The sequence below is a fragment of the Anomaloglossus baeobatrachus genome, chromosome 3 (genome assembly GCF_048569485.1).
Source record: "Anomaloglossus baeobatrachus isolate aAnoBae1 chromosome 3, aAnoBae1.hap1, whole genome shotgun sequence".
NCBI classification, from domain to species: Eukaryota; Metazoa; Chordata; class Amphibia; order Anura; family Aromobatidae; genus Anomaloglossus; species Anomaloglossus baeobatrachus.
The window spans coordinates 387,574,766-387,599,313 of record NC_134355.1 but is presented as its reverse complement, the minus strand read 5'-3'; the positions used below and the strand labels follow the sequence as shown (position 1 = coordinate 387,599,313).

The 24,548-nt window shown below is 44.8% G+C and overlaps 1 protein-coding gene across 4 annotated transcripts in view; it reads left to right on the top strand.

Annotated features, from left to right (window-relative positions):
• Positions 1-24,548, top strand: part of KCNQ5 (potassium voltage-gated channel subfamily Q member 5) — an 894,563-nt gene that overhangs the window by 855,213 nt on the left and 14,802 nt on the right. For all 4 annotated transcript variants that reach the window (XM_075340207.1, XM_075340208.1, XM_075340210.1 and 1 more), the window contains 2 exons: positions 9,192-9,323; positions 11,974-12,100. In XM_075340207.1, the coding sequence (XP_075196322.1) occupies positions 9,192-9,323; positions 11,974-12,100 (259 nt within the window). The remainder of the gene's footprint in view (positions 1-9,191; positions 9,324-11,973; positions 12,101-24,548) is intronic.

The following is a 24,548-nucleotide window of genomic DNA, read 5'->3' as shown; positions in this document are numbered from 1 at the left end:
ATTTCTAATAAAGGATTTTTTCGGGTGTGTGTGTTTATTTACTGTAATTTACAGATTAATCATGGAAGGAATCTCGGGGAGACGCCTGACATGATTAATCTAGGACTTATTGGCAGCTATGGGCTGCCAATAACTCCTTATTACCCCGATTTGCCAACGCACCAGGGCAAATCGGGAAGAGCCGGGTACAGTCATAGAACTGTCGCATATAATGTATGCGGCAATTCTGGGCGGCTGCTGACTGATATTGTTAGGCTGGGCGGCTCCCCATAACGTGGAGCTCTCCATCCTGAGAATACCAGCCTTCAGCCGTATGGCTTTATCTGGCTGGTATTAAAATTGGGGGGGACCGCACGCCGGTTTTTTTAATTATTTAATTATTTATTTCACTGCACAGTATAGACACGCCCACCGGCTGCTGTGATTGGGTGCAGTGAGACACCTGTCACTCAGCGTGGGGGCGTGTCTCACTGCAACCAATCATAGGCGCCTGTGGGCAGGGAAAGTAGGGAATACAAAATTGTTTAATGAGCGGCCGGCTTTTTCAACAGAGGAAAAGCCGCCGCAGCAGTGTGAACACCGTGCAGCGCCGCGCCGGGGATCGGGGATCGGTGAGTATGAGAGAGGAGGGGAAAATGGCCGACAGACTGTGAGAGAGGGACAGAGATAGTGACGGACCGACAGAGAGAGAATAGAGACAGAGAGGGAGAGACCGACTGACAGAGAATAGTGATTGACAGATATTGTGACACATCACTCGTTTCCAGTGTTTTAAGTCCCCTTTACACACTGAAACTTTGCTGCACAGTGGGAAACAAAGGACCAAAGAATGGTCCTGAACGATTTGTAGCGATCAGCAACTTCACAGCAGGGGCCAGGTCGCTGATGTGTTTCACACACTGCAATGTCGTTGGGGAGGTCGCTATTACGTCACAAAACCGGTGACGTTACAGCGATGTCGTTTGCGATGTTGCAGTGTGTAAAGCCACCTTTAGGCTCACTGTCAAGTGTTCCAGCCTCTAGCCACCAACAACCCATTCCTGGTGGTCAAGTTCAGGCCTATAGCCATCCACGTTTACACTGGGGATAATAGGGAATAACCATTCCTTCAAAAGCTCATGCTCTGAAGGTCTACTGATATAAATGCACCATACATTGAAAATACTTTATTCATTACTATAGTCAATTCTCAGCTCTAGTGAGTCCAGTAGGTGATGTTTTCCTCAACCATCCGCAGTGCGCAAAAGCTTAGCAAATATGAATGTACCAGGGCTTCTCAATAAATTATAATATCATCAAAAAGTTTATTTCAGTAATTCAATACAAAACGGGAAACATATTATATAGAGTCATTACACACAGAATGATCCATTTCAAGTGCTTATTTCTGTTAATGTTGATGATTATGGCTTACAGCCAATGAAAACCCAAAAGTCATTATCTCAGAAAATTAGAATATTATATATATCTGAAAACAACCCCTTGGACCCACTGAGCAACAGTCCAGTTCTTTTTCTACTTGGCCCAGGTAAGATGTTTCTGGCATTGTCTATTGGTCATGAGTGGCTCGACACAAGGAATGCGACAGTTGTTGCCCATGTCCTGGATACATCTGTGTGTGGTGGCCCTTGAAGCACTGACTCCAGCAGTAGTCCACTCCTTGTGAATCTCACCCAACTTTTTGAATGGCCTTCTTAACAATCCTATCAAGGCTGTGGTTATCCTGGTTGTTTGTGCACCTTTTGCTACCACACTTTTTCCTTCCACTCAACTCTCCAGTAATATGCTTGGATACAGCACTCTGTGAACAGCCAGCTTCTTTGGCAAAGACCTTTTCTGGCTTACCCTCCTTGTGGAGTGTGTCAATGACTGCCTTCTGGACATCTGTCAAGTCATCAGTCTACCCCATGATTGTGTAACCTACTGAACCAGATTAAGGGACAATTTTAAATGCTTAGGAAGCCTTTGCAGGTGTTTTGTGGTAATTATACTAATTTCTGAGATAATGACTTTTGTGTTTTCATTGTCTGTAAGCCATAATCATGAATATTAACAGATATAAACACTTGAAATAGATCACTTTGTTTGTAATAACGCTATATAATATATGCATTTCCCTTTTTGTATTGAATTACTGAAATTAACTTTTTGATGATATTCCATTTTATTGAGATGTACCTGTACATTTTCAATTTTCCCGGCAAGCTGGTGCCCTTGAATGAGACAATGTATACGCTCAGACTGTGCCCCAAGAGAAGGGTTGCCTGGCTTTCTGGATGAACAGACTACAGCCCGGAAATTATATTCTGTCATGCTTGTGTTTTTATAGGGAATTTTCAGCACGTCAGGTAGTCACAAGTCAAACTTACAACCAAAAGGATGTACACAGGTTTTGAAAGTCTGCGTGAAAACATTTCATCACTTCATGCTTAATGCCAAGGAGGGGCGTAACTACCACAGTCGCAGAGGTCACCACTACGATCGGGCCTGGGGGTGCAGTAGGCCTGCCAGCCCCAGACCCTGATTCAGATAGATGTGTATTGGAGGCTGTGCATCCAGCTGAAATACATCGCAGCACAGAGATCTGTCGGGTCTCTGTACTGCAATGTGTAAGGCGCCCATTAAGGCCATGATTATTGCTCCCTACGCACACGATCCTGGGCATGGGGAGCAGAGAATATGCTGATAGCTGACACTGCTGTAAGTGGCCGCACATCACACTGACGTCATGCGCTGTGCCACTTACACGCTGGTCAGTTCCCAGTGTCGCAGGAGGATGCCAGGGGAGTGCAGGGTAAGTGAGTACCATGGCCACCAGTCACACAGGGCCCCTTCCGGCAGACAGCAGATGGGGCGCCACAGGGAGCAGCAGTTCACTGTCATTTGCTGCTCCTGCGGTGCACAGGTTCCAGCACAGGGCGCCTTCCCCTCCTCTGTGTCCTGTCTGCTCCCGTCTTCACCACACAGAGAGAGGGGGGAGGGATGCTTGCACTGCTGCGGCTGGAGAAGATGCTTCTAAAGACCCTAGGAACTCCAGGAGGCCAAGAAGGAGGTGAGCATAATGTGAATCGTGTTATGTGCTGTCTGTATGTGTTATATATAACTTATGTGTGTCCTGTATAGTGTGCAATATGTAGCTGTCTGTATGTGTATACTATCTGTCTGTGCATACTATTTGTCTGCCTGTGTATACTATCTGTCTGTGTATACTGTCTGTCTATACTGTCTGTCTGTGTATACTATCTGACTGTCTGTGTATAATATCTGTCTGTGTATACTATCTGTCTGTGTATCTGTCTGTGTATACTGTCTGTCTGTGTATACTGTCCGTGTATACTATCTCTCTGTGTATACTGTCTGCCTGTGTAAACTGTCTGTCTGTGTATACATCCTATCTGTCTGTACATCTATTTATCTATACATCCATCCTACCTATCTATGCAAAATTCCATATGCCTCATTATGAAAGTGAACATAGTACAATTGTTTATTTTTTTTTTACTGTGTACAGAGCAGTGGGGGCTACATACCAGGATGAGTGGGCTATATAGCATGATGGGGGCTATATACCAGGATGAGTGGGTTATATAGCATGAAGGGGGCTATATACCAGAATGAGGGGCCTATATATGAGAATAGGGTGGCTATATATCACAGTGGAGGGCTATATACCAAGATGGAGGCTATATACCAGGATGAGGGGCTATATACCAGGATGGGGCCATGATAGGGGGGCCATATATACCAGGATGGGCAATGATGGGACATATATACCAGTGTGGGGCCATATATACCAAGCTATATCCATGATCGGGGTCATACAAGATGGTGCCATGATGGGGAGATATACTAGGGTAGGACCATATATACCAGGCTATATGCATGATCACGGTCATACACCAGGATGGGGACATATATCAGGATGGGTCCATATATACCAGGATATAGGCATGATGGGGGTCATAGACCAGGATGGGTCCATGATGGGGAGATATACCATGATAGGGTAATGATGAGGATATATCTACCTCAATGGGGCCATGATAGTGGACATATATACCAAGAAGTGGTCCAGGATGGGGGGTCCAGGCTCAAACTCTGCATTGAGGCCCATCAGACTGTAGTTATGCCACTGATGCCAAGCCACTGTGCATATGTCCAGTTTCAGCACATGAATATCAGAGGCGAAGGTTGCCTGCTGAGGGCTCTCCTACATGAACCTGAGCCTCTCTCGCTCATTGAGCATCTCCTGGCCCATCCATGTCTTGGCCCATCCATTTAAATGGCTGGCAAGTAATACTTCAATTACTTACAGCAAATAGAGGGCAGCATTTATAACCTGCCCAGGCCAAGGAACTAATGCACTAGCAGGATGCAGCAAAACTCCTAAAAAGGTGGAGGCATAACAGGTGCAAAAGAAGCAAATCACTCACACACTTCCAATTCATGCAGGGGGCAATTGCTGGATGATAAAATTGCACACAAGTGGCTTGTATAGGGTGCCGTTTACATATGTAGGTGCACAGTAACTGGTTATCAGCCTATTAGTTATGCCCATACTACTCGACCAGGTAGGCTGCGCCAGTACTATCCAAGGGCACCATACAGGGACAGGAACTCCAATATACAAAGCCTAACATTAAGAGGCCTGGCTGTATCCTGTATAAAATGTTATTTGCAAAAAACATAAATAAAATATATATGATGTATTGGTTGGTATTATGGCAAAATACGGTAGCCCACAACCCACTTCACGGCACCTCATGTTTGTGGGTCCTTACACTGATATCTAAATTTAAAAGCAACAAAAAGAGGGATAAAATCTCTTCCAAAAATTCGGCAATTACTTACAGCAAATAGAGGGCAGCATTTATAACCTGCCCAGGCCAAGGAATTAATGCACTAGCAGGATGCAGCAAAACCCCCAATAAGGTGGAGGCATAACAGGTGCAAAAGAAGCAAATCACTCACACACTTCCAATTCATGGAGGGGGCGATTGCTGGATGATAAAATTGCACACAAGTGGCTTGTATAGGGCGCCGTTTACACATGTAGGTGCACAGTAACTGGTTAGCAGCCTATTAGTCATGCCCATACTACTCGACCAGGTAGGCTGCGCCAGTACTATCCAAGGACAGGAACTCCAATATACAAGGCCTAATATTAAGGGGCCTGGCTGCATCCTGTATAAAATGTTATATGCAAAAAACATATATAAAATATATATGAGGTATTGGTTGGTATTATGGCCAAAATACGGTTGCCCACAACCCACTTCACGGGACCTCATGTTTATGGGTCCCTACACTGATATCTAAATTTAAAAAAGCAACAAAAAGAGGGATAAAATCTCCTTCAAAAATCCAGCAATTCTTTACAGCAAATAGAGGGCAAGAGTTATAACTTGCCCAGGCCAAGGAACTAATGCACTAGCAGGATGCAGCAAAACCGCCAAAGAGTTCAGTCTCACTGGAACAGTTTCTGAAGTTTACTCTGCAGTCACTTGTTCACCAAGGAGGGGTTTATTGTCAAAGTCCGCTTGTCTTTCTCGAAAATGTTTTGACCTACTCCACCTCATTCCTTCACAAGTGTTTAAAATCACCGAGGCTCTGTCCTGCCTCTACCCTACCAATCTACTGCATCTTTCATCTTAGAAAAAGAGTCGTACTTATCTGTGTCTGTGTTTTTGGCTTTTAGGATAACATAGATTCTCAATAAAAGTATATTGAGAATGTATTTAGCTGCCAATCATGCTGCATTTACTTTCCGAGGCACAATATAAATGTTAGGACATTGTTTTGTGCCTGCTGCCCTCTTGTGGTAGTTTAAATCTATGTAAGAACTTTTGTGCCCAAAAATGACAAACGATTTCTAGCAGTGATATCTTTATTACCTAACTAGAAAAATTATATTCACAAACTTTATAAACACAGATGCTTTTTCATCAGCAACACTGAAGATATAACACTTTAATACAATATAATGTAGTCAGTGTAAAGCTTGTATAACAGTGTAAATTTGGTGTGCCCTCTAAATAACACAACACAGCCATTAATGTCTTAACCGCTGGCAACAAAAAGTGAGTACATCCCTAATTGAAAATGGCCAAATTGTACCCAAAGTGTGAATATTTTGTGTGGCCAACAAGGGTTTTGCCACCAAATATTAAGTCTTGTTTGCCAGAGGGATCAAATAAGTATTGCTCTCTGCAAAATGCAAATAAATTTATACAGAGTGTCCACCCATATCCTGCCCACCGCCATTAACTTGAGAACGGCGGCAGCTATAGGCATAGAAGTGGTGTCTAGGTATAGTAAAGAAGCCATGCGGTATGCAATTAAACCACCTATAGCACCACCTGGTGGAAAACAACGGAGTTAGCATTTTTATCTCGAAAACAGAACGAAATAGAGAAAAATTATATGAAACCCATGACCCCCTCCAAAACATTGAACGCTGGTCACGCATATGGCGCTCATTTAACTTTGATGCGCAAAGTGGCCACCATCAGCAGCAATGTACATCTGGACTCTGAACAGCATACTGTATCTTGCTGCACGTTGTGCAATATGGTAGGTGACACGTTTGCACAAGCATCTGTAATACGTCATCATAGGTCCTGCAATGTTGGTGGAGGGGTCGCATACACCTGCTGTTTGATGTGACCTCACAGAAAAGTCCAATGGGGTCAGGTCAGGTGAGCGTGGAGGCCACTCCACGCAGCCACCATACCCAGTGACTTGTAGGAAGGTCTCCATGAGGTATCGCTTCACGTCCGCAGCCGTTTGAGTTTTACACGTTCTAAGGTGTCGATTCGTATTGAATTAATGATGCCCTACAACTTTGTAATTCACTTTTTTTCTCTATCTCGTTCCGTTTTCGAGATAAAAATGCTAACTCCGTTGATTTCCACCAGGTGGGGCTATAGGTGGTTTCATTGCATAGCGCATGGCTACTTTACTATACCTAGACACCACTTCTATGCCTATCGCTGCCACCATTCTCAAGTTAATGGCGGTGGACAGGATATGGGTGGACACACTGTACACTGTAATTTATACCATGTGATTTTCTGGATTTTATTTTGGCTATTCTATCTGTTCATGTCTTTGTCAGTGGGAAAACTTACAAAATCAGCAAAGGATCAAATAATTATTTTAGTCACTGTATTTTGGGAATAACCCTTTATGGGAACCTGTCACAGGGATTTAATACCGCAGACTAATGGCAAATATGTACAGGCGCTTTCATGCTGATTAAATCCACACCTTGATTGTAGACATTTGTTTTGCAATTTCTGAGAAATTCATTATTAAAATCATATGTAAATGCACTCTGACTCACTGGACCGGTTAGATCAGACACAACCCAGAGGGAAGTGACGTGTGTCTGATAGCGCTGAGTAAAACTGTAACATGCTGGAAGATATGTGCTCACTATCCGGAAAGTAAAATTGTGAAAGAGAATGAACTATACAGTAAAGAGTTGTTTGAAATGAACTGCTGGTCTCCTTGAGTCATCCTCCAGTCTAGTCCAGCAGGCGTCAGCGGCAGTATGCACCTGCATGGGTACCCAGCCCACACGACCAAGTGCATACACCCAGCTAGGATCAGGTATTTCATGTAACATACTGGGCTCCCATAGACTTCCGGAGTTAATCCCTCACCCATGGCTACCACCCCACACCACTACAGAAAAACAAATCACTCTTCTTTCTGTGAGTTGCCTCTCCTGGCTGACATCTTGTGCAAGCGTCATCAGTGCCTGTACAGTACATACTCACTACATAGTTAGACCCAGTGTATTGATCTGCATACTCATCATCCCTATATAAGGAATAAAGCGGTGTGGAAATAAGCAGCAGTGAAAAAGTGTCAAGTCTGGGATTGGTAGGTAATTGAAACAAGAGTGACATATCAGTTGGACACAAAAGGTAGGCAACGGGCAGGGAATAAGAAGGTAGGCAATGTCTCACTGTGAAGCACATGTAGCTCATATGCATACAATTTCCATACTGGATTTCTACAATTCTACAATCAAGGTACAGATTTAATCAGCATGAAAACACCTGTGCACATATGCCATTGGCTTGATGTATAAAATACTTATGTCAGATTACCAAATATGTTACACATGCTATATAACAAAACATTTGTTGAAAATGCAATTGCTGTAACCTGAATAGGACACTAGATGGCATCAGTGCTCCCAAGATTAAAACACAAATGTTCTATTGCACATTGGCCTGCTGCAAATTAAACTCTAAAGCGTCACTCTCACCAGTCCCAGGATTGCGTCCCCTGATGTGTGTTTCGCAATGGCTTCCTCAGAGATGAAGTCATTTAATTTAGAGCAGAGCAATGTGCAATATAACATTTGTGCTTTAATCTATGTTTGATAACGACCTGGTAACTTTAAACACTACTAATTAATTATACTATGGATTAAGTGATGTTGATAGCATTAGGTGTATTGCTTCCAGTGCTTGTTCCATAATGCATATTATCTTTAAGGATTTAAATGTGAGCTTGGGAGCACTGATGCCATCTAGTGTCCTATTCAGGTTACAGCTATTGCATTTTCAATTAAAGCACTGGCACCATTCAAGTGCAGGCACCTTAGAAGCAGTTCACAGGCACCTTAGGAGCAGTTCACAGGCACCATGTAAATAACTCATCATTTTTCAGTGTTTTAGAGCTCTGAAGTGAACCTAACGGATGTGAATATTCCATTTGTTTGATATGCTAAGGGTTTTATTTTTACATTATTAAATTAATTTTTCACTTCTTTTGTAATGCAATATATAGATTGAGATTATGATTGATCCTGTGGTTTATGTACAATTCTCTTTAAAGATAAGATGTGTGAATTTCCTGATCCCGGGTTTTCGTGGAAGCTGCTTTTTCATAATAACAATACTTCATCTTGTCTTGTCTATGATTGTATGCTATTTATACAAAAAATCAGTTTTTGTGAAAAAATAAAGACAATGGAAACATTTTTTTCAAAAAAAGTGGAGAGTGTCTTTGTTTTGTTGTATAGGATATGTTGTTTTGCACTAAGACTCTAGAAAAAAGGGGCAATTTTTCGATTCCCAAATATGTTGTTTTCCCTAAGTGTGAGTATTTTACTAATTCTCAATCATCTGTGATTTACAAGGGAAGTTTTTTAACCTTAACATTTTTTACAGAATCATGAAGTTCCACGTAGCGAAGAGGAAGTTTAAGGAAACTTTGCGTCCTTATGATGTAAAAGATGTGATTGAGCAATATTCTGCTGGACATTTAGACATGCTATGCAGGATAAAAAGCCTCCAAACACGGTTAGTGATTAGCATGTTTTTCTTTTTTCTTTAAGAGTTTCGTTATATGTGTATAACATCAGAAAAACATGAACATTTAAAAGCTTTTTCATATCAATACAGCTGTCGTTTTGTCTATTCTTTTGCATACTAAATAATGATTTAGGGAATGTTTTTGTATGATTTTTCAGGCTCAGCTACATGCATGCATTCATTCAACATAAAAGGAGTTTTGACTGTATAAAAATAGCATATTGTTTACTTATCAAGTACATATTAGAATATGTGCTGTTCAGTAATTCATGACCACACATAAAAAGAACTGTATTCCCAATCATGTATAAAGCTGAGGAGGTCGAGCAATTCTCCAGAGAAATCAAGTTGGCTAATATCCATCATAATGGAAACAGTACCTGATACATGGCCACTACTTAGATAAAGCTAATGGAACAACAAAAGGAAGAAATCTGTACAAAGACTTTGTAGTTGAAAATAGATACAAATTTTATTAAATAGAGAATACAAAAGACAAAGGTTATATTGATTAAAATTTGTAGAGACAGGTGATGATAACCACCAAATGGTACCCACATACCAACCTGGCACATATTACATATTTGAAGCAGTCAGAGAGCCAAAAAAGGCCAAAATGGATGGTCAGAAAATGATCAATCAGCATAGATACAAACAAACTGCTGCAGAAACCCTGTGCTAAACTTGTAATATAATTCTCTCAAAAAAAGCAAGTATAACTAATGGCGCAGGGCATCAACCCCCACTGTGCTGACCAACTACGATGTGCCCACCGCGTCATGCAAGATAAATACGTGTGTGACGTTTAGTCAGCCTATGGGAACCCTGAGCCTGAACACCAAGGCTATCAGATACAGCAGTGGAGGTACCACTCAGAGGGCAGAATCGTACGTGCAAAACACAGAGGCAGCCATGTGATCAATCAGTATAACTGCAAAAAATCACTGACTGCTAAAGATATCCTGTGCCCACATTGTAATATAATCCCAACAGAACAATATGCAAATACAAGTATGGCTAATGGCACATGGTATCAAAGCACAAAGCAATATCGTACCTGAGGTATGGTATGAGGGTAAGGAACCCCGACCTATAGGTTTCGTAATCCTTCTTCCGGAAGAAGGATTACGAAACCTATAGGTCGGGGTTCCTTACCCTCATACCATAGTTCAGGTACGATATTGCTTTGTGCTTTGATACCATGTGGCATTAGCCATACTTGTATTTGCATATTGTTCTGTTGGGATTATATTACAATGTGGGCACAGGATATCTTTAGCAGTCAGTGATTTTTTGCAGTTATACTGATTGATCACATGGCTGCCTCTGTGTTTTGCACGTACGATTCTGCCCTCTGAGTGGTACCTCCACTGCTGTATCTGATAGCCTTGGTGTTCAGGCTCAGGGTTCCCATAGGCTGACTAAACGTCACACATGTATTTATCTTGCATGACGCGGTGGGCACATCGTAGTTGGTCAGCACAGTGGGGGTTGATACCCTGCGCCATTAGTTATACTTGCTTTTTTTGAGAGAATTATATTACAATTTTAGCACAGGGTTTCTGCAGCAGTTTGTTTGTATCTATGCTGATTGATCATTTTCTGACCATCCATTTTGGCCTTTTTTGGCTCTCTGACTGCTTCAAATATGTAATATGTGCCAGGTTGGTATGTGGGTACCATTTGGTGGTTATCATCACCTGTCTCTACAAATTTTAATCAATATAACCTTTGTCTTTTGTATTCTCTATTTAATAAAATTTGTATCTATTTTCAACTACAAAGTCTTTGTACAGATTTCTTCCTTTTGTTGTTCCATTCACATTCTGTATATGGCTTTTTCCATATGCTAATTATGGCACGAGACTTCTCGTGTATTTTGGTATTGTCTGTTTAGATAAAGCTAAGGCCAGTACAACTCACTGTGCATACTAGTAGAAGTGGCTTTGGATGATGACAGCATACTTGGCTTGCAAGTCATCATTTAAGTCAGGTGGAGGATGAGAAAGCTTCTCTTCTCTATAAAATGGCTCCACCCTCTTGACTTTGTATAGCCTTTCAAGTTCTTCTGACAACTTGGCGTGGTCGACGAGCTTTCTCAAGTATGTGATCTGCATGCTTAGATCATATACCAATTATTGACTAGAGTATCATCTGCTTGTCAATAGAATCCATTGAGAAAAATGGCTGGGACCAATCAGCAATGACAGCAAGTATACAAATTTGCATATTTGCAAATTAGCGATGTCTGAAGTCGCGTTCCCGAGGCCTTTGTGTCATTGTTATGACACGCGAGCCCCATGAACAATCATTGCCGGCTTCCTTCACCCTGCATTCGGACATTTGAGCAGGAAGTCAGCGTAGTGCTCACCTACTGCTCACATGTCTGAAGGTGGGGAGACAGACGCCGAGCGCTGATTGGTCACAGGGCCCGTTAGTAATAACAATGTCAAATGGGTTCCAGAAACGCAACTTCAGACACCGCTGGAACGGCGGTGAGTATATTTTTATTTATTTTTATGGGGGCAAACAAGGGGAATGAGTAGGGGTTGACCAAGTAGTGGACATCCTCTTTAAATTTGTTGTCTCTTCTATTGTGGTTCAATGAATTACTTTATGCTTTATTTTTCATGTGCAGGGTTGATCAGATTCTTGGCAAAGGTCAAATAGCAACAGATAAAAAAAGTCGTGAAAAAACTGTACATGAAATTGAGGCAGGAGATGACCTCAGTATGTTGGGCCGCGTAGTAAAAGTGGAAAAACAGGTAAAGTATTTTATTATCAAAATTAATGCAATATTCCTAATATACTTGTGGTTGAATACCATAGATTTCACATTCAGAAGATGAAATCTGAAGCTGAAGTTTTGTTACAGTGTATTAATTTGGACAATTTTCTGGGGCTAAAGAGAGCTCCTGGACTTTAGACTAAAGGCCGCTTTACACGCTGCGACATCGCTCAAGCGATCTCGTTGGGGTCACGGAATTTGTGACGCACATCCGGTCGCTTTAGCAATGCCGTTGCATGTGACACCTATGAGCAATTTTGCATCGTCGCAAAAACATGCAAAATCGCTCATCGGTGACATGGGGGTCCATTCTCGAATATCGTTGCTGCTGCAGTAACGATGTAGTTCGTCGTTCCTGCGGCAGCACACATTGCTCTGTGTGACACCGCAGGAATGAGGAACCTCTCCTTACCTGCATCCCGCCCGCAATGCGGAAGGAAGGGGGTGGGCGGGATGTTCGTCCCGCTCATCTCCGCCCCTCTGCTTCTATTGGGTGGCGGTTCAGTGACGCTGCTGTCACGTTGCTGTGACGCTGAACGAACCGCCCCCTTAGAAAGGAGGCAGATTGCCGGTCACAGCGACGTCGCAGGGCAGGTAAGTAGTGTGACGGGTCAGCGCGATGTTGTGTGCCACGGGCAGCGATTTGCCCGTGTCGCACACCCGATGGGGGCGGGTACCCAACGCTAGCGATATCGGTCATGATATCGCAGCGTGTAAAGCGGCCTTAAGGTTCCATGTAGACTAGCTGACTGTGGCTATTAGTTGACTGCTGATCAGCTTCATGAAAATCAATCAGCAGTCGTTTAAAGGGAATCTGTCACTAGGTTCTTGCCACCTAATATGAGAGCAATATGATCTAGACAAACGAATGCTCCACTATGTTGGATTTTTACATGGCTGATCCTATTGTTCACGTATGAGAGCTAAGTCACCAGAATTTGGTGGCTGTGACTTAGGTGGGCTTTGCATGTTGTGACATCGCAAGCCGATGCTGCGATGTCGCACGCAATAGTCCCCGCCCCCGTCGCAGGTACGATATCTTGTGATAGCTGGCGTGGCGAAAATTATCACTATGCCAGCTTCACATGCACTCACCTGCCCTGCGACCGTTGCTCTGGCCGGCGACCCGCCTCCTTCCTAAGGGGGCGGGTCGTGCGGCGTCATAGCGACGTCACACGGCAGGCAGCCAATAGCGGCGGAGGGGTGGAGATGAGCAGGATGTAAACATGCCGCCCACCTCTTTCCTTCCGTAGAGCCGCCGACAGCAGGTAAGGTGATGTTCCTCACTCCTGCGGCGTAACACACAGCGATGTGTGCTGCCACAGGAACGAGGAACAGCATCGTACCTGTCGTGACAGCATAATTATGGAAAAGTCGGAGCCGGCACCGATGATACGATAATGACGCTTTTGCGCTCGTTAATCGTATCATCTAGAATTTACACACGATGTTGAAAGTGACGCCAGATGTGCGTCACTTTCGATTTGACCCCACCGACATCGCACGTGCGATGTTGCAACGTGCAAAGCTGCCCTTACTCCCAACTGAGAACCAAAATACTCTTGATCAAATCAAGCATGTGACTCGAAGAATAAGTGTTATTCATCTAAAAACTATCTATCATGTAAGCAAAAGAAGTGGTCAGTTCATAGCTTAGTCACTGTGGACCAGGAACTGAGTACGAGTATCCTGATCTCAGATGCACCAAATACATATGAAAAACAAAAATTCAGCAGCAGAGAGAAATCCTTATAAAATGTCTAGGTTTATTCCATGTACATTAAGAATCCATATCCCTGACATGATTAAGGATATGTCTATTTGAAACGCATAGGCCAGTGATAAGGGCTTTGGATTTTTACATTAGAAAAATGAAATAGAATAAAATAGACGTTTATTAAGGATTTGTCCCAGCTTCTGGAATTTCAGTTTTGATATTCTATCTGTCATGCACATCCACCTCACAATAGTGTCCTAAGCGATGGATCCTCTATCAAATCCCTGTTATGCTTGCTAGGCGAGCACGGGGCAAGCACGGGGTTAGTGGATCCACTGGACCTAAGGTACCGATCACTGACCTGGCAGAAAGAACTGGATCAGCCACTAAGTCTTCACTAAAGCCAATGGAGGTGGCGATAGGCACATACATCGGTAGGTAGCCGACAAAGTGCATCCCCAGGGGATCAACGGTACCTCGGCAGCTGGTGCCATGGATACACAGTCACTGGATGTAGAAGCAACAGCCGATGTTGATATCGTAGTAGGCGTTGAAACACAGATACAAATCAGCAACAAGCACACAGCACAATAAGAGCAGCAGCACAATGGACCTGAGAACTAGGAACGTGAGGAACTCGTTGACCAGGCACCCTCTTAAGGGGAGGTGCCTTAAATACCAGAAGCCTCTCAGCTGAGCTGAGAGGCTCTTCCGTTTCAGGTACTGGCCCTAGTGCGTGTGCACCCTACGGGCATTCCCAGGAGGTCTGTGCATCGTGCGCAAGCCCTGGGAGACAGAATCATGGATCAGGGATGTGCAGCCACTGCTGGCCGGCCAGGAAGGTGAGAGTGCTGATGTCCCTGCCGGAGAGGGAAATAGGAGAGCACGTGGACGCCAGTATAGGCGTTACAGTGCCCCCCCACTTATGCCCCCTCTTTTGCAGGAATCTCTTAAGGAGAAGTGGGCCATTAATATTCTCTCTTGGCTCACATGACCTCTCCTCAGGACCAAAGCCCTTCTAGTCCACTAAGAAGTAGTTATTAGCTTGGGACCTTTTCACAGCAAGGATGGCTTTTACCTCAAAGCTGTCTTCATCACTGACCGGAGGAGGCAAGGTGTCTGTATCCCTGTAGTAATGGATCAGGATGACAGGTTTGAGGAGGGACACATGGAACGAGTTGGAGATACGTAGGGAGGCTGGGAGCTTCAACTTGTAGGACACCTCGTTAATCCACTCGCACACCTCAAAGGTATCGATGAAGTCAGGACCCAACTTACAGGTAGGCACCTGGAGGCGGACGTATCTGGAAGAGAGCCATACCTTCTCTATGCGCTGGAACAAAGAAAGATCTAGGTGTTTCTTGTCTGCATGCCACTTCATACGGACGGAAGACTGCTCCAGGGAGGACTTGGTTTCAATCCAGATGTCGGAGAACATCTTGACAAAGGAATCAACTGCAGGATTGCCGGAGGTGAACACCACTGGGAAACAAGATTTTTAGTTTCTGTCCATACACTATGCTATATGGAGATTTGGTGAGGGATTCACTCACGTGATTGTTATACGAGAATTCTGCCCAAGGAAGGAACTTGACCTAGTCGCTATGGTGCTCGTTGATGAAGTGCTGCAGTAAGTTCATCAGGATCTGATTCATCCGCTCCACTTGGCCGTTGGACTGTGGATGGTAGGCCAATGAGAAGTTCATGATGACATCCAGTAGCTGATTGTAGAAGCAGGAGCAGCCAGTGTTGTGGATACTGACAAAATGGATGGATGCAGTAGCAGTGGCCGACATGGATACTTGTGGCAGCAGATATCGTAGTAGGCAGACGGTGTGGATACTTGTAGTAACGGTAATGGATATAGTGGAAGTGGCTGGCGTGGATGGTTACAGATGCAGCAGCGGACTTTTAATGCACTGAAACACAGATACGAATCAGCAATAGCACACAGCACAATAACAGCAGCAACAGCACATGAACCTGAGAACTAGCAACATGTAGAACTCGTTGCTTAGGCACCTCTTTTAATGAGAAGGTGCTTTACATACCTGAGCCAGTGGGGTAAATAGAGTCCAATGGGCCCCGATGCAAATTTTGAGCCTGGGCCCCATACATGTTGGTCAGATGTATGGGGCATTGTAGAGATCTAAATCCTATAAAGACATATGAGTTGCCCCCCTCCCCCTTAATTATGTAGTACTGACCCTCATTCTGTACTAATGTTCCCTATCCTGAGCCACTTTCTGGTAAATATGTCCCCCATTCTGGGTTATGACACCATGGCTATATCCTGGTATATATGGCCCCATCCTGGTATACAGTATATGCACATCCAGGACCTATGCTGGTCTATGTCCCCATCCTGGTATATACAGTATGTCTCCATAATGGTCCCATCCTGGTATATATGTCTTTATCCTGGTATTGATGGACCCATCCTGGTATAGATGTCCCAATAATGGCCCAATACTGGCCCCATACTGGAATACATATCCCCATAATGCCCCCATCCTGGTATACATATCTCCATAATGGCCCCATGCTCTCATACATGTCCCCATAATGGCCCCATCCTGGTTTACATGTCCCCATAATAGCCCCATCCTGGTATACATGTCCCCAAAATAGCCCCAGCATGGTATACATGTCATCATAATGGCCCCATCCTCTTATACATGTCCCCATAATGGCCCCATCCTGATGTACATGCCCCATAATAGCCTGCCTGGTTTATGTCCCCATCCTGGCCACATTCTGGTCCATAATGTACCCCCGGGTGCTGCACACAGTAAAAAATAAATAAATGATTATACTTACGTTCCCCCCGCTTCCCCGATGTTCTCCTCCAATGATGGCATGTCGCAACTGACCAGCATGTAAGCGGCGCAGAACATGACGTCAGTGTGTGCCCACTTACAGCGTGGTCAGCTGCCGCCATATTCTCTGCTCCCCATATCCTGGTTTATGGTCGTTGGGAGCAGTGAATATTAATAGCCTTAATCGACGGCCAGCAAATCATAGTGCAACGACCAACTGACTCTCTGTCCTGCAATGTATTTTAGCTGGATGTGTGCCCTTGAACACACATCCAGCTGAAACAAGCGCTGGGGCCGGCGGGCCCCCTGTGTCCCCGGGCCCGGTTGCGATCGCAATCGTTACGCCCCTGCCTGAAGTCAAGCTGGGAAGCACTTCCAGGCCAGGGCGTACTGGCCCTTTAAGACAAGGAGCGTATCCGTGTTCACAATCTACGGACATTCCCAGGAGGCCTATGCAGCGTGCGCAGACCCTTGGAGACCGAGCATGGACCGGAGATGGAAAATTCCCATTTTCCAGGAATCTCTTAAAGGGAAGGTGTCGCTGTTTTTTATTTTTGTATTAAAAATAGTGATTATGAAATCAAGTATTTTTAATACAAAATTAAAATCTCCGCTTATTTAGTTTTTATTTAATTCTAATTTTACTCAAGGCACTGGGGGCTGCCATGCTTGATTTGCTGTGTGTGTAACGACAGTAACTAACTCCTTTATGGCAGCCCCTGTGCATAGAGAACAGTGGTTCGATCCGACCCCATTCAGTAACGTTCCAGTAGGCGTCTGCTGTGACCTGGACGCGCCCCCTGGGCTGTCCAGATCACAGCAGAGGGAGGAGATCGGTGCCTTCATTGTGGAGCTCACAGCTATGCTGTTTGCTCTACTTTACCTTTGTCAACCGCCGGGATGTGTGAGTACGGGCTACCTAACCTACCCTCGCCGTTTCTGTCTCCAATGACACCCCCCTCCCGCCGCGTGCCCCTTCCCCCGCCGTTACCGTCTCCAATGACATTCCTTCCGCTCTACCCAGCCCCTGCTCTGCCCCCCGCCGCTGCTGTTTGTGTGTTTGTGTGCCTCTGTATGTGAGTACCGCCGCTGCTACCGTCTCCAAAAACACCCCCTGCTCCCCCCCTTTCTCCTGCCACCTGTCGGCCTGTGCGTGAACCGGTGATACTGTATGCAGGGCTGTGTATCTAAACCTATCCTGTGTGATACTGTCTGCTGAGCCGTGTATCTAATCCTCTCCTGTGTGATACTGTCTGCTGAGCCGTGTATCTAATCCTATCCTGTGTGATTCTGTCTGCTGAGCCGTGTATCTAATCCTATCCTGTGTGATACTGTCTGCTGAGCTGTGTATCTAATCCTCTCCTGTGTGATACTGTCTGCTGAGCCGTGTATCTAATCCTCTCCTGTGTGATACTGTCTGCTGAGCCATGTATCTAATCCTATCCTGTATGATACTGTCTGCTGAGCCGTGTATTTAATCCTATCCTGTGTGATACTGTCTGCTGAGCCGTGTATCTGATCCTCTCCTGTGTGATACTGTCTGCTGAGCAATGTATCTAATCCTCTCCTGTGTGATACTGTCTGCTGAGCCGTGTATCTAATCCTATCCTGTGTGATACTGTCTGCTGAGCCGTGTATCTAATCCTCTCCTGTGTGATACTGTCTGCTGAGCCGTGTATCTAATCTTATCCTGTGTGATACTGTCTGCTGAGCTGTATATCTAATCCTCTCCTGTGTGATACTGTCTGCTGAGCCATGTATCTAATCCTCTCCTGTGTGATACTGTCTGCTGAACTGTGTATCTAATCCTATTCTGTGTGATACTGTCTGCTGAGCCGTGTATCTAATCCTCTCCTGTGTGATACTGTCTGCTGAGCCGTGTATCTAATCCTCTCCTGTGTGATACTGTCTGCTGAGCTGTGTATCTAATCCTATTCTGTGTGATACTGTCTGCTGAGCCGTGTATCTAATCCTATCCTGTGTGATACTGTATGCAGGGTTGTGTATCTAATTTTATCCTGTGTGATACTGTCTGCAGGGCTGTGTATCTAATCCTAGCCTGTATGATACTGTCTGCAGGGCTGTGTATCTAATCCTATCCTGTGTGATACTGTCTGCTGAGCCGTGTATCTAATCCTATGTGATACTGTCTGCAGAGCCGTGTATCTAATCTTATCATGTGTGATACTGTCTGCTGAGCCGTCTATCTAATCCTATATTGTGTGATACTGTCTGCTGAGCTGTGTATCTAATCCTGTCGTGTGTGATACTCCTGCTGTTCTTGGTGACACTTTAGACATTTGTGGTCACCAACAAAATGGCTCTGCACTGTGTCCCTACATTTCATCTTCCCTTATCCTTTGTAAACACTCAGATTAGTAGGGGGAGGTGACATCACACACAGGAGAGCAGATTCTGCCCACTTTACTGCAACTGTAATCTAGGCTATTTCTACAGTGGGATTTCTGTAGGATTCAGCAGCTGCTCCCCCTAGTGTTTAACTGTGGAAAATATCAAACTTTTTAATTTTTTTTATATTTTGCTCAATTAAAAACAAATAATTATATTTAAACAAAACATTAAAACATTAATACTTTATATTTTTTCAGTTATTGAATTTTTTTTTTTACGACACCTTCCCTTTAAGAGAAGAGGAGCATCAGTATTCTCCCTTGGCTCATATGACCCTTCCTTAGGACTAATCCCCCTGTCTTATGAAAAACAGTTTCTTTGATGAGGTATTAGAAAAAGGGTTGGCTAAAATAGACAATCCTGTTCACTAGAGTTGAGCGCGGTTCGTGGTTCGAGGTTCTCCAGTTCTAGGCTCGAGTGATTTTGGGGCCTGTTCTAGATCGAACTAGAACTCGAGCTTTTTGCAAAAGCTCGATAGTTCTAGAAACGTTCGAGAACGGTTCTAGCAGCAAAAAAACAGCTAAATCCTAGCTTGGTTTCCGCTGTAATAGTGTAAGTCACTCTGTGAATCACACTATTATGACATTTCAGTGTATAGTGTGCGTGAACAGCGCCTTCAGATCACTGCTGTTTCTATAATGGCGATCGCCATTTTTTTTTCCTTGTCTTCCTTCCCTAAGCGCGCGCGTGTAGTGGGGCGGGCCAGCATGTCAGCCAATCCCAGACACACACACAGCTAAGTGGACTTTTAGCCAGAGAAGCAACGTCATGTGTGATAGGATGTCCATGTCACATGTCCCTGCATTATAAAACCGGACATTTTCCTCCAGGACGCCATTATCTCTTCTGCGTCTTTGGTGTCAGACATCACTGTCGCAGCTCCGTCCTCCTGAGTCCTATCGCCGATACAGCTGTATGCGCTGCATACACAGCGTTAGACAGCTTAGGGAGAGCACTTTCTAGCAGTCCTTTTAAGGGCTCAAACCGGCAGGGTCAGAGTTAAGGTGACAGGTCTTGAAAACAGCGACAGCGTCTGTGTAGCCAAGGTCAGGGATTTCCTCCCTGCATTTCCCTATTAGGAGGGAATAGAAAGGCAGGCTTCCATTCCTCTACCCAGACCCCACAATCCTGGCACTGTACCCTCCTGTCCTCTGCACACTCCAACTCATTATAACTAAGCCATTATACTAGCAAACACTCAGTGTACCTAGTGGCATCCTATACGTGGCTATTGGACTTTGCTATAGTCCCACTAGTGCAAAGACATTTGCAGAGCGCGTCTGCCTGCATTGCACACTCCAACTCATTATAACTAAGCCATTATACTAGCAAACACTCAGTGTACCTAGTGGCATCCTATACGTGGCTATTGGACTTTGCTATAGTCCCACTAGTGCAAAGACATTTGCAGAGCGCGTCTGCCTGCATTGCACACTCCAACTCATTATAACTAAGCCATTATACTAGCAAACACTCAGTGTACCTAGTGGCATCCTATACGTGGCTATTGGACTTTGCTATAGTCCCACTAGTGCAAAGACATTTGCAGAGCGCGTCTGCCTGCATTGCACACTCCAACTCATTATAACTAAGCCATTATACTAGCAAACACTCAGTGTACCTAGTGGCATCCTATCTGTGGCTATTGGACTTTGCTATAGTCCCACTAGTGCAAAGACATTTGCAGAGCGCGTCTGCCTGCATTGCACACTCCAACTCATTATAACTAAGCCATTATACTAGCAAACACTCAGTGTACCTAGTGGCATCCTATATGTGGCTATTGGACTTTGCTATAGTTCCACTAGTGCAAAGACGTTTGCAGAGCGCGTCTGCCTGCATTGCACACTCCAACTCATTATAACTAAGCCATTATACTAGCAAACACTCAGTGTACCTAGTGGCATCCTATACGTGGCTATTGGACTTTGCTATAGTCCCACTAGTGCAAAGACGTTTGCAGAGCGCGTCTGCCTGCATTGCACACTCCAACTCATTATAACTAAGCCATTATACTAGCAAACACTCAGTGTACCTAGTGGCATCCTATACGTGGCTATTGGACTTTGCTATAGTCCCACTAGTGCAAAGACGTTTGCAGAGCGCGTCTGCCTGCATTGCACACTCCAACTCATTATAACTAAGCCATTATACTAGCAAACACTCAGTGTACCTAGTGGCATCCTATACGTGGCTATTGGACTTTGCTATAGTCCCACTAGTGCAAAGACGTTTGCAGAGCGCGTCTGCCTGCATTGCACACTCCAACTCATTATAACTAAGCCATTATACTAGCAAACACTCAGTGTACCTAGTGGCATCCTATACGTGGCTATTGGACTTTGCTATAGTCCCACTAGTGCAAAGACGTTTGCAGAGCGCGTCTGCCTGCATTGCACACTCCAACTCATTATAACTAAGCCATTATACTAGCAAACACTCAGTGTACCTAGTGGCATCCTATACGTGGCTATTGGACTTTGCTATAGTCCCACTAGTGCAAAGACATTTGCAGAGCACGTCTGCCTGCATTGCACACTACAACTCTTTTTAACTAAGCCATTATACTAGCAAACACTCAGTGTACCTAGTGTCATCCTAAACGTGGCTATTGTACTTTTGTCTATTCACACTATTGTAAAGATATTTGCAGCACGTCTGCCTGCATTGCACACTCAAACTTTTTTAAACTAAGCCATTATACTAGCAAACAGTCAGTGTACCTAGTGGCATCCTAAACGTGGCTATTGTACTTTTGTCTATTCACACTATTGTAAAGATATTTGCAGCACGTCTGCCTGCATTGCACACTCCAACTTTTTTAAACTAAGCCATTATACTAGCAAACACTCAGTGTACCTAGTGGCATCCTAAACGTGGCTATTGTACTTTTGTCTATTCACACTACTGCAAATCTATGTGCAGCACCTCTGCATGACACCCTCCTGCTCTGTTTTTAATAAGCTATAATGATAGCACAAAATACTGCCATTTAGTGGCATCATAGAACTGGCTGTTGTATTCCATTAGTGCCCCACTGGTGACAAGCTATTTCTAGCACCTCTACATGACACCCTCATGCACATTTTGCTACGCTAATGTTATAGCAAACTCATGGAATTCATTGCTGCATTTCATAATTCGGAGGGATAGAAAGTCAGGCTTCCTTTAGCTTTTCCTTCTGTTCATAGACAGCATCTCCAAGATCAATTTCCCCTCCACGTCTAAGTGTGGAGAGGCAGCTAGTGCGCATGCGTGTGCCGATGTACCCCAGCTGCAGCATAATTACAGTGTTTCGCCTAGTGAGTATGCTCAGCCTGACTGTGTTATTCCTGACGCTAAGTCTTCTTTTCGGGATACAGCGCATGCTCCCACACTAAGTGTGAAAAGCCTCTTTGCACAGGTGCTTGCATTCCGTGCCGGGTCTAAGTCCTGTTTTGTGCCTAGACACCATGCTAAAGCTGATAGTCTTTTTTCAGAGACTGTATTTCATGCTACTGAGCATGCTCAGGCACTTCCTGCATCAGAGACTAGGTCCGGTAATTAACTCTTTGGCCCTGACCCTGATGTGGGGGTCCCATATAGACCACAGGGCATCAGGTGTACTCCCAAATGGCTTGCAGAGGCCCACACCTATGACTTGTCACCGCATTATTGATGGTCAGACGATGACTGGTGAGGTGTTTGGGTCATGGCAGCCATGAGGTCATCATTGAAGTTGCGGTTCCAAATAGGACGCTAGTTATGCCACTCATGACGGGTCACTCTACTTTTGTCTCCAGGAGGTGCATTGTGGTTCACCCTGGTTTGGGGCGGAGCCAGGTTATAAAAGGGGCGGGATCCAACAAGGAGGTGCGCAGTCTTCTATTATGCTCCGAAAGAGCACACCTCCATGTGTTGAACCCATTGCGGCTTTAGGCCAGAGGTAGGCAGGGATAGGGTGTCGATGCAGGCCACCACCACAGTTGGTAACGCAGAACGGTTAAGACCAGCTCCTGTCCTACCAGTCCTGCTTGTGCAGCCCAGTGGCATTAACAGGCCTGCTGCTGCTGATGCGCCTGCTGTCCACAGGTGTGCCCCTACGCACACGGTCAGCGTACTCAATGGCCCCTGTGTTGTTAACAGGGAGTTCCTGGGCTGGGTGGGCATGTGGACCCTGTGACGCTAACAGGGCTCACAGTCTCCAGATCCGAATGGTGTCTAACTCGGTTCAGGCTACTATTAGTTTCATAGCCATACAGCTCTGTATCCTCCACCAAACCTTCCAGTTGCCAACCTCTCCTTTTCCAACTGGGAGGACGGTGGACACTGACTGCTGATGGGGATATATACCTTTCTCTTTCTTTTCTTATTAATTTTCGTTATATAGCGGTCACAGATTATATACCACTTTATCCAAATCTGCCAGTCCCACTGTAACAGACGGTGTTTCTTCAGCAAATGTTACAGTTGCTTAACCACCAAATCCACGGACCAAATCTTTTTTCCCCTTTCCAACACACCTGTTCCCCTTTCCAACAGCATCTGTCCTTTTTCAACTCATTTTGGGATATGACCAAAAGTGCAACTGTGCAGGGACACCGTACTCAACGCCATCTCAGCACAGCAGCCATCCCTCGGTCCCTCCGATGTGGACAAGTAAAAGACCATTTCCTCCTATCCATGACAAAGCGTTGAGATTCACTCTGTGCAGCACTGGTGTTTAGTGGAAAAGTAGATCTAAGATTGCGTACCACATTCTGCAGATACTCCTGTATAAGTGCGTCCATTTCTATGGCAGGAATTAGTTCACCAAATTTTGTCTTGTACCGGGGATCTAACAGTGTGGCAACCCAGTATTCAGGATTACTTCAAATTCATACAATTCGAGGGTCATGTAGGTAGTGCAGCAAGAAGGCACTCATGTGTCTTGTGCATCCAGGAGGACCAAGTCCTTGGTGTGTTGGTGGCAGAGAGGTGAGAATCGTGCATCCTTCCTCTGCCCTCTCCCCACAACCTCGCACAACCGAAATGTGAGCAAGCTCTCACTCATCTGCTGAGTCTTCCATGCCCATCGCCAGTTCGTCCTCCATTTCTTCATAGGCTCCTGCACTTTCATCAACACTTTTTGCTGATACTATGCGCCCTTGTTAATCCCTCTCCCTCACCATGAATGCCGCATAGGTGCCGCTGACCATCTGGACCTCGTAGATCTTGTTATCCCTTCCGCATATGACTCCTCCTGTACTTCCTCCCCTTCCTCTTGTCCCAACACCTGACTCCGAATAATAATTACAGTGTGCTCCATCATGTAGATGACCAGAATTGTCACGCTGAGAATGACATTGCCAGTGCTAAACATCTTCGTCGACATTTGTAAACTGTGTAGCAGGGTGCATAGGTCCTTGATCTGACACCACTCCAGCAGCGTGATCTGCACCACCTCTTGATCAAGTTATCCCAGGCTATATGTCATACCGTATTTCAGCAGGGCTCTG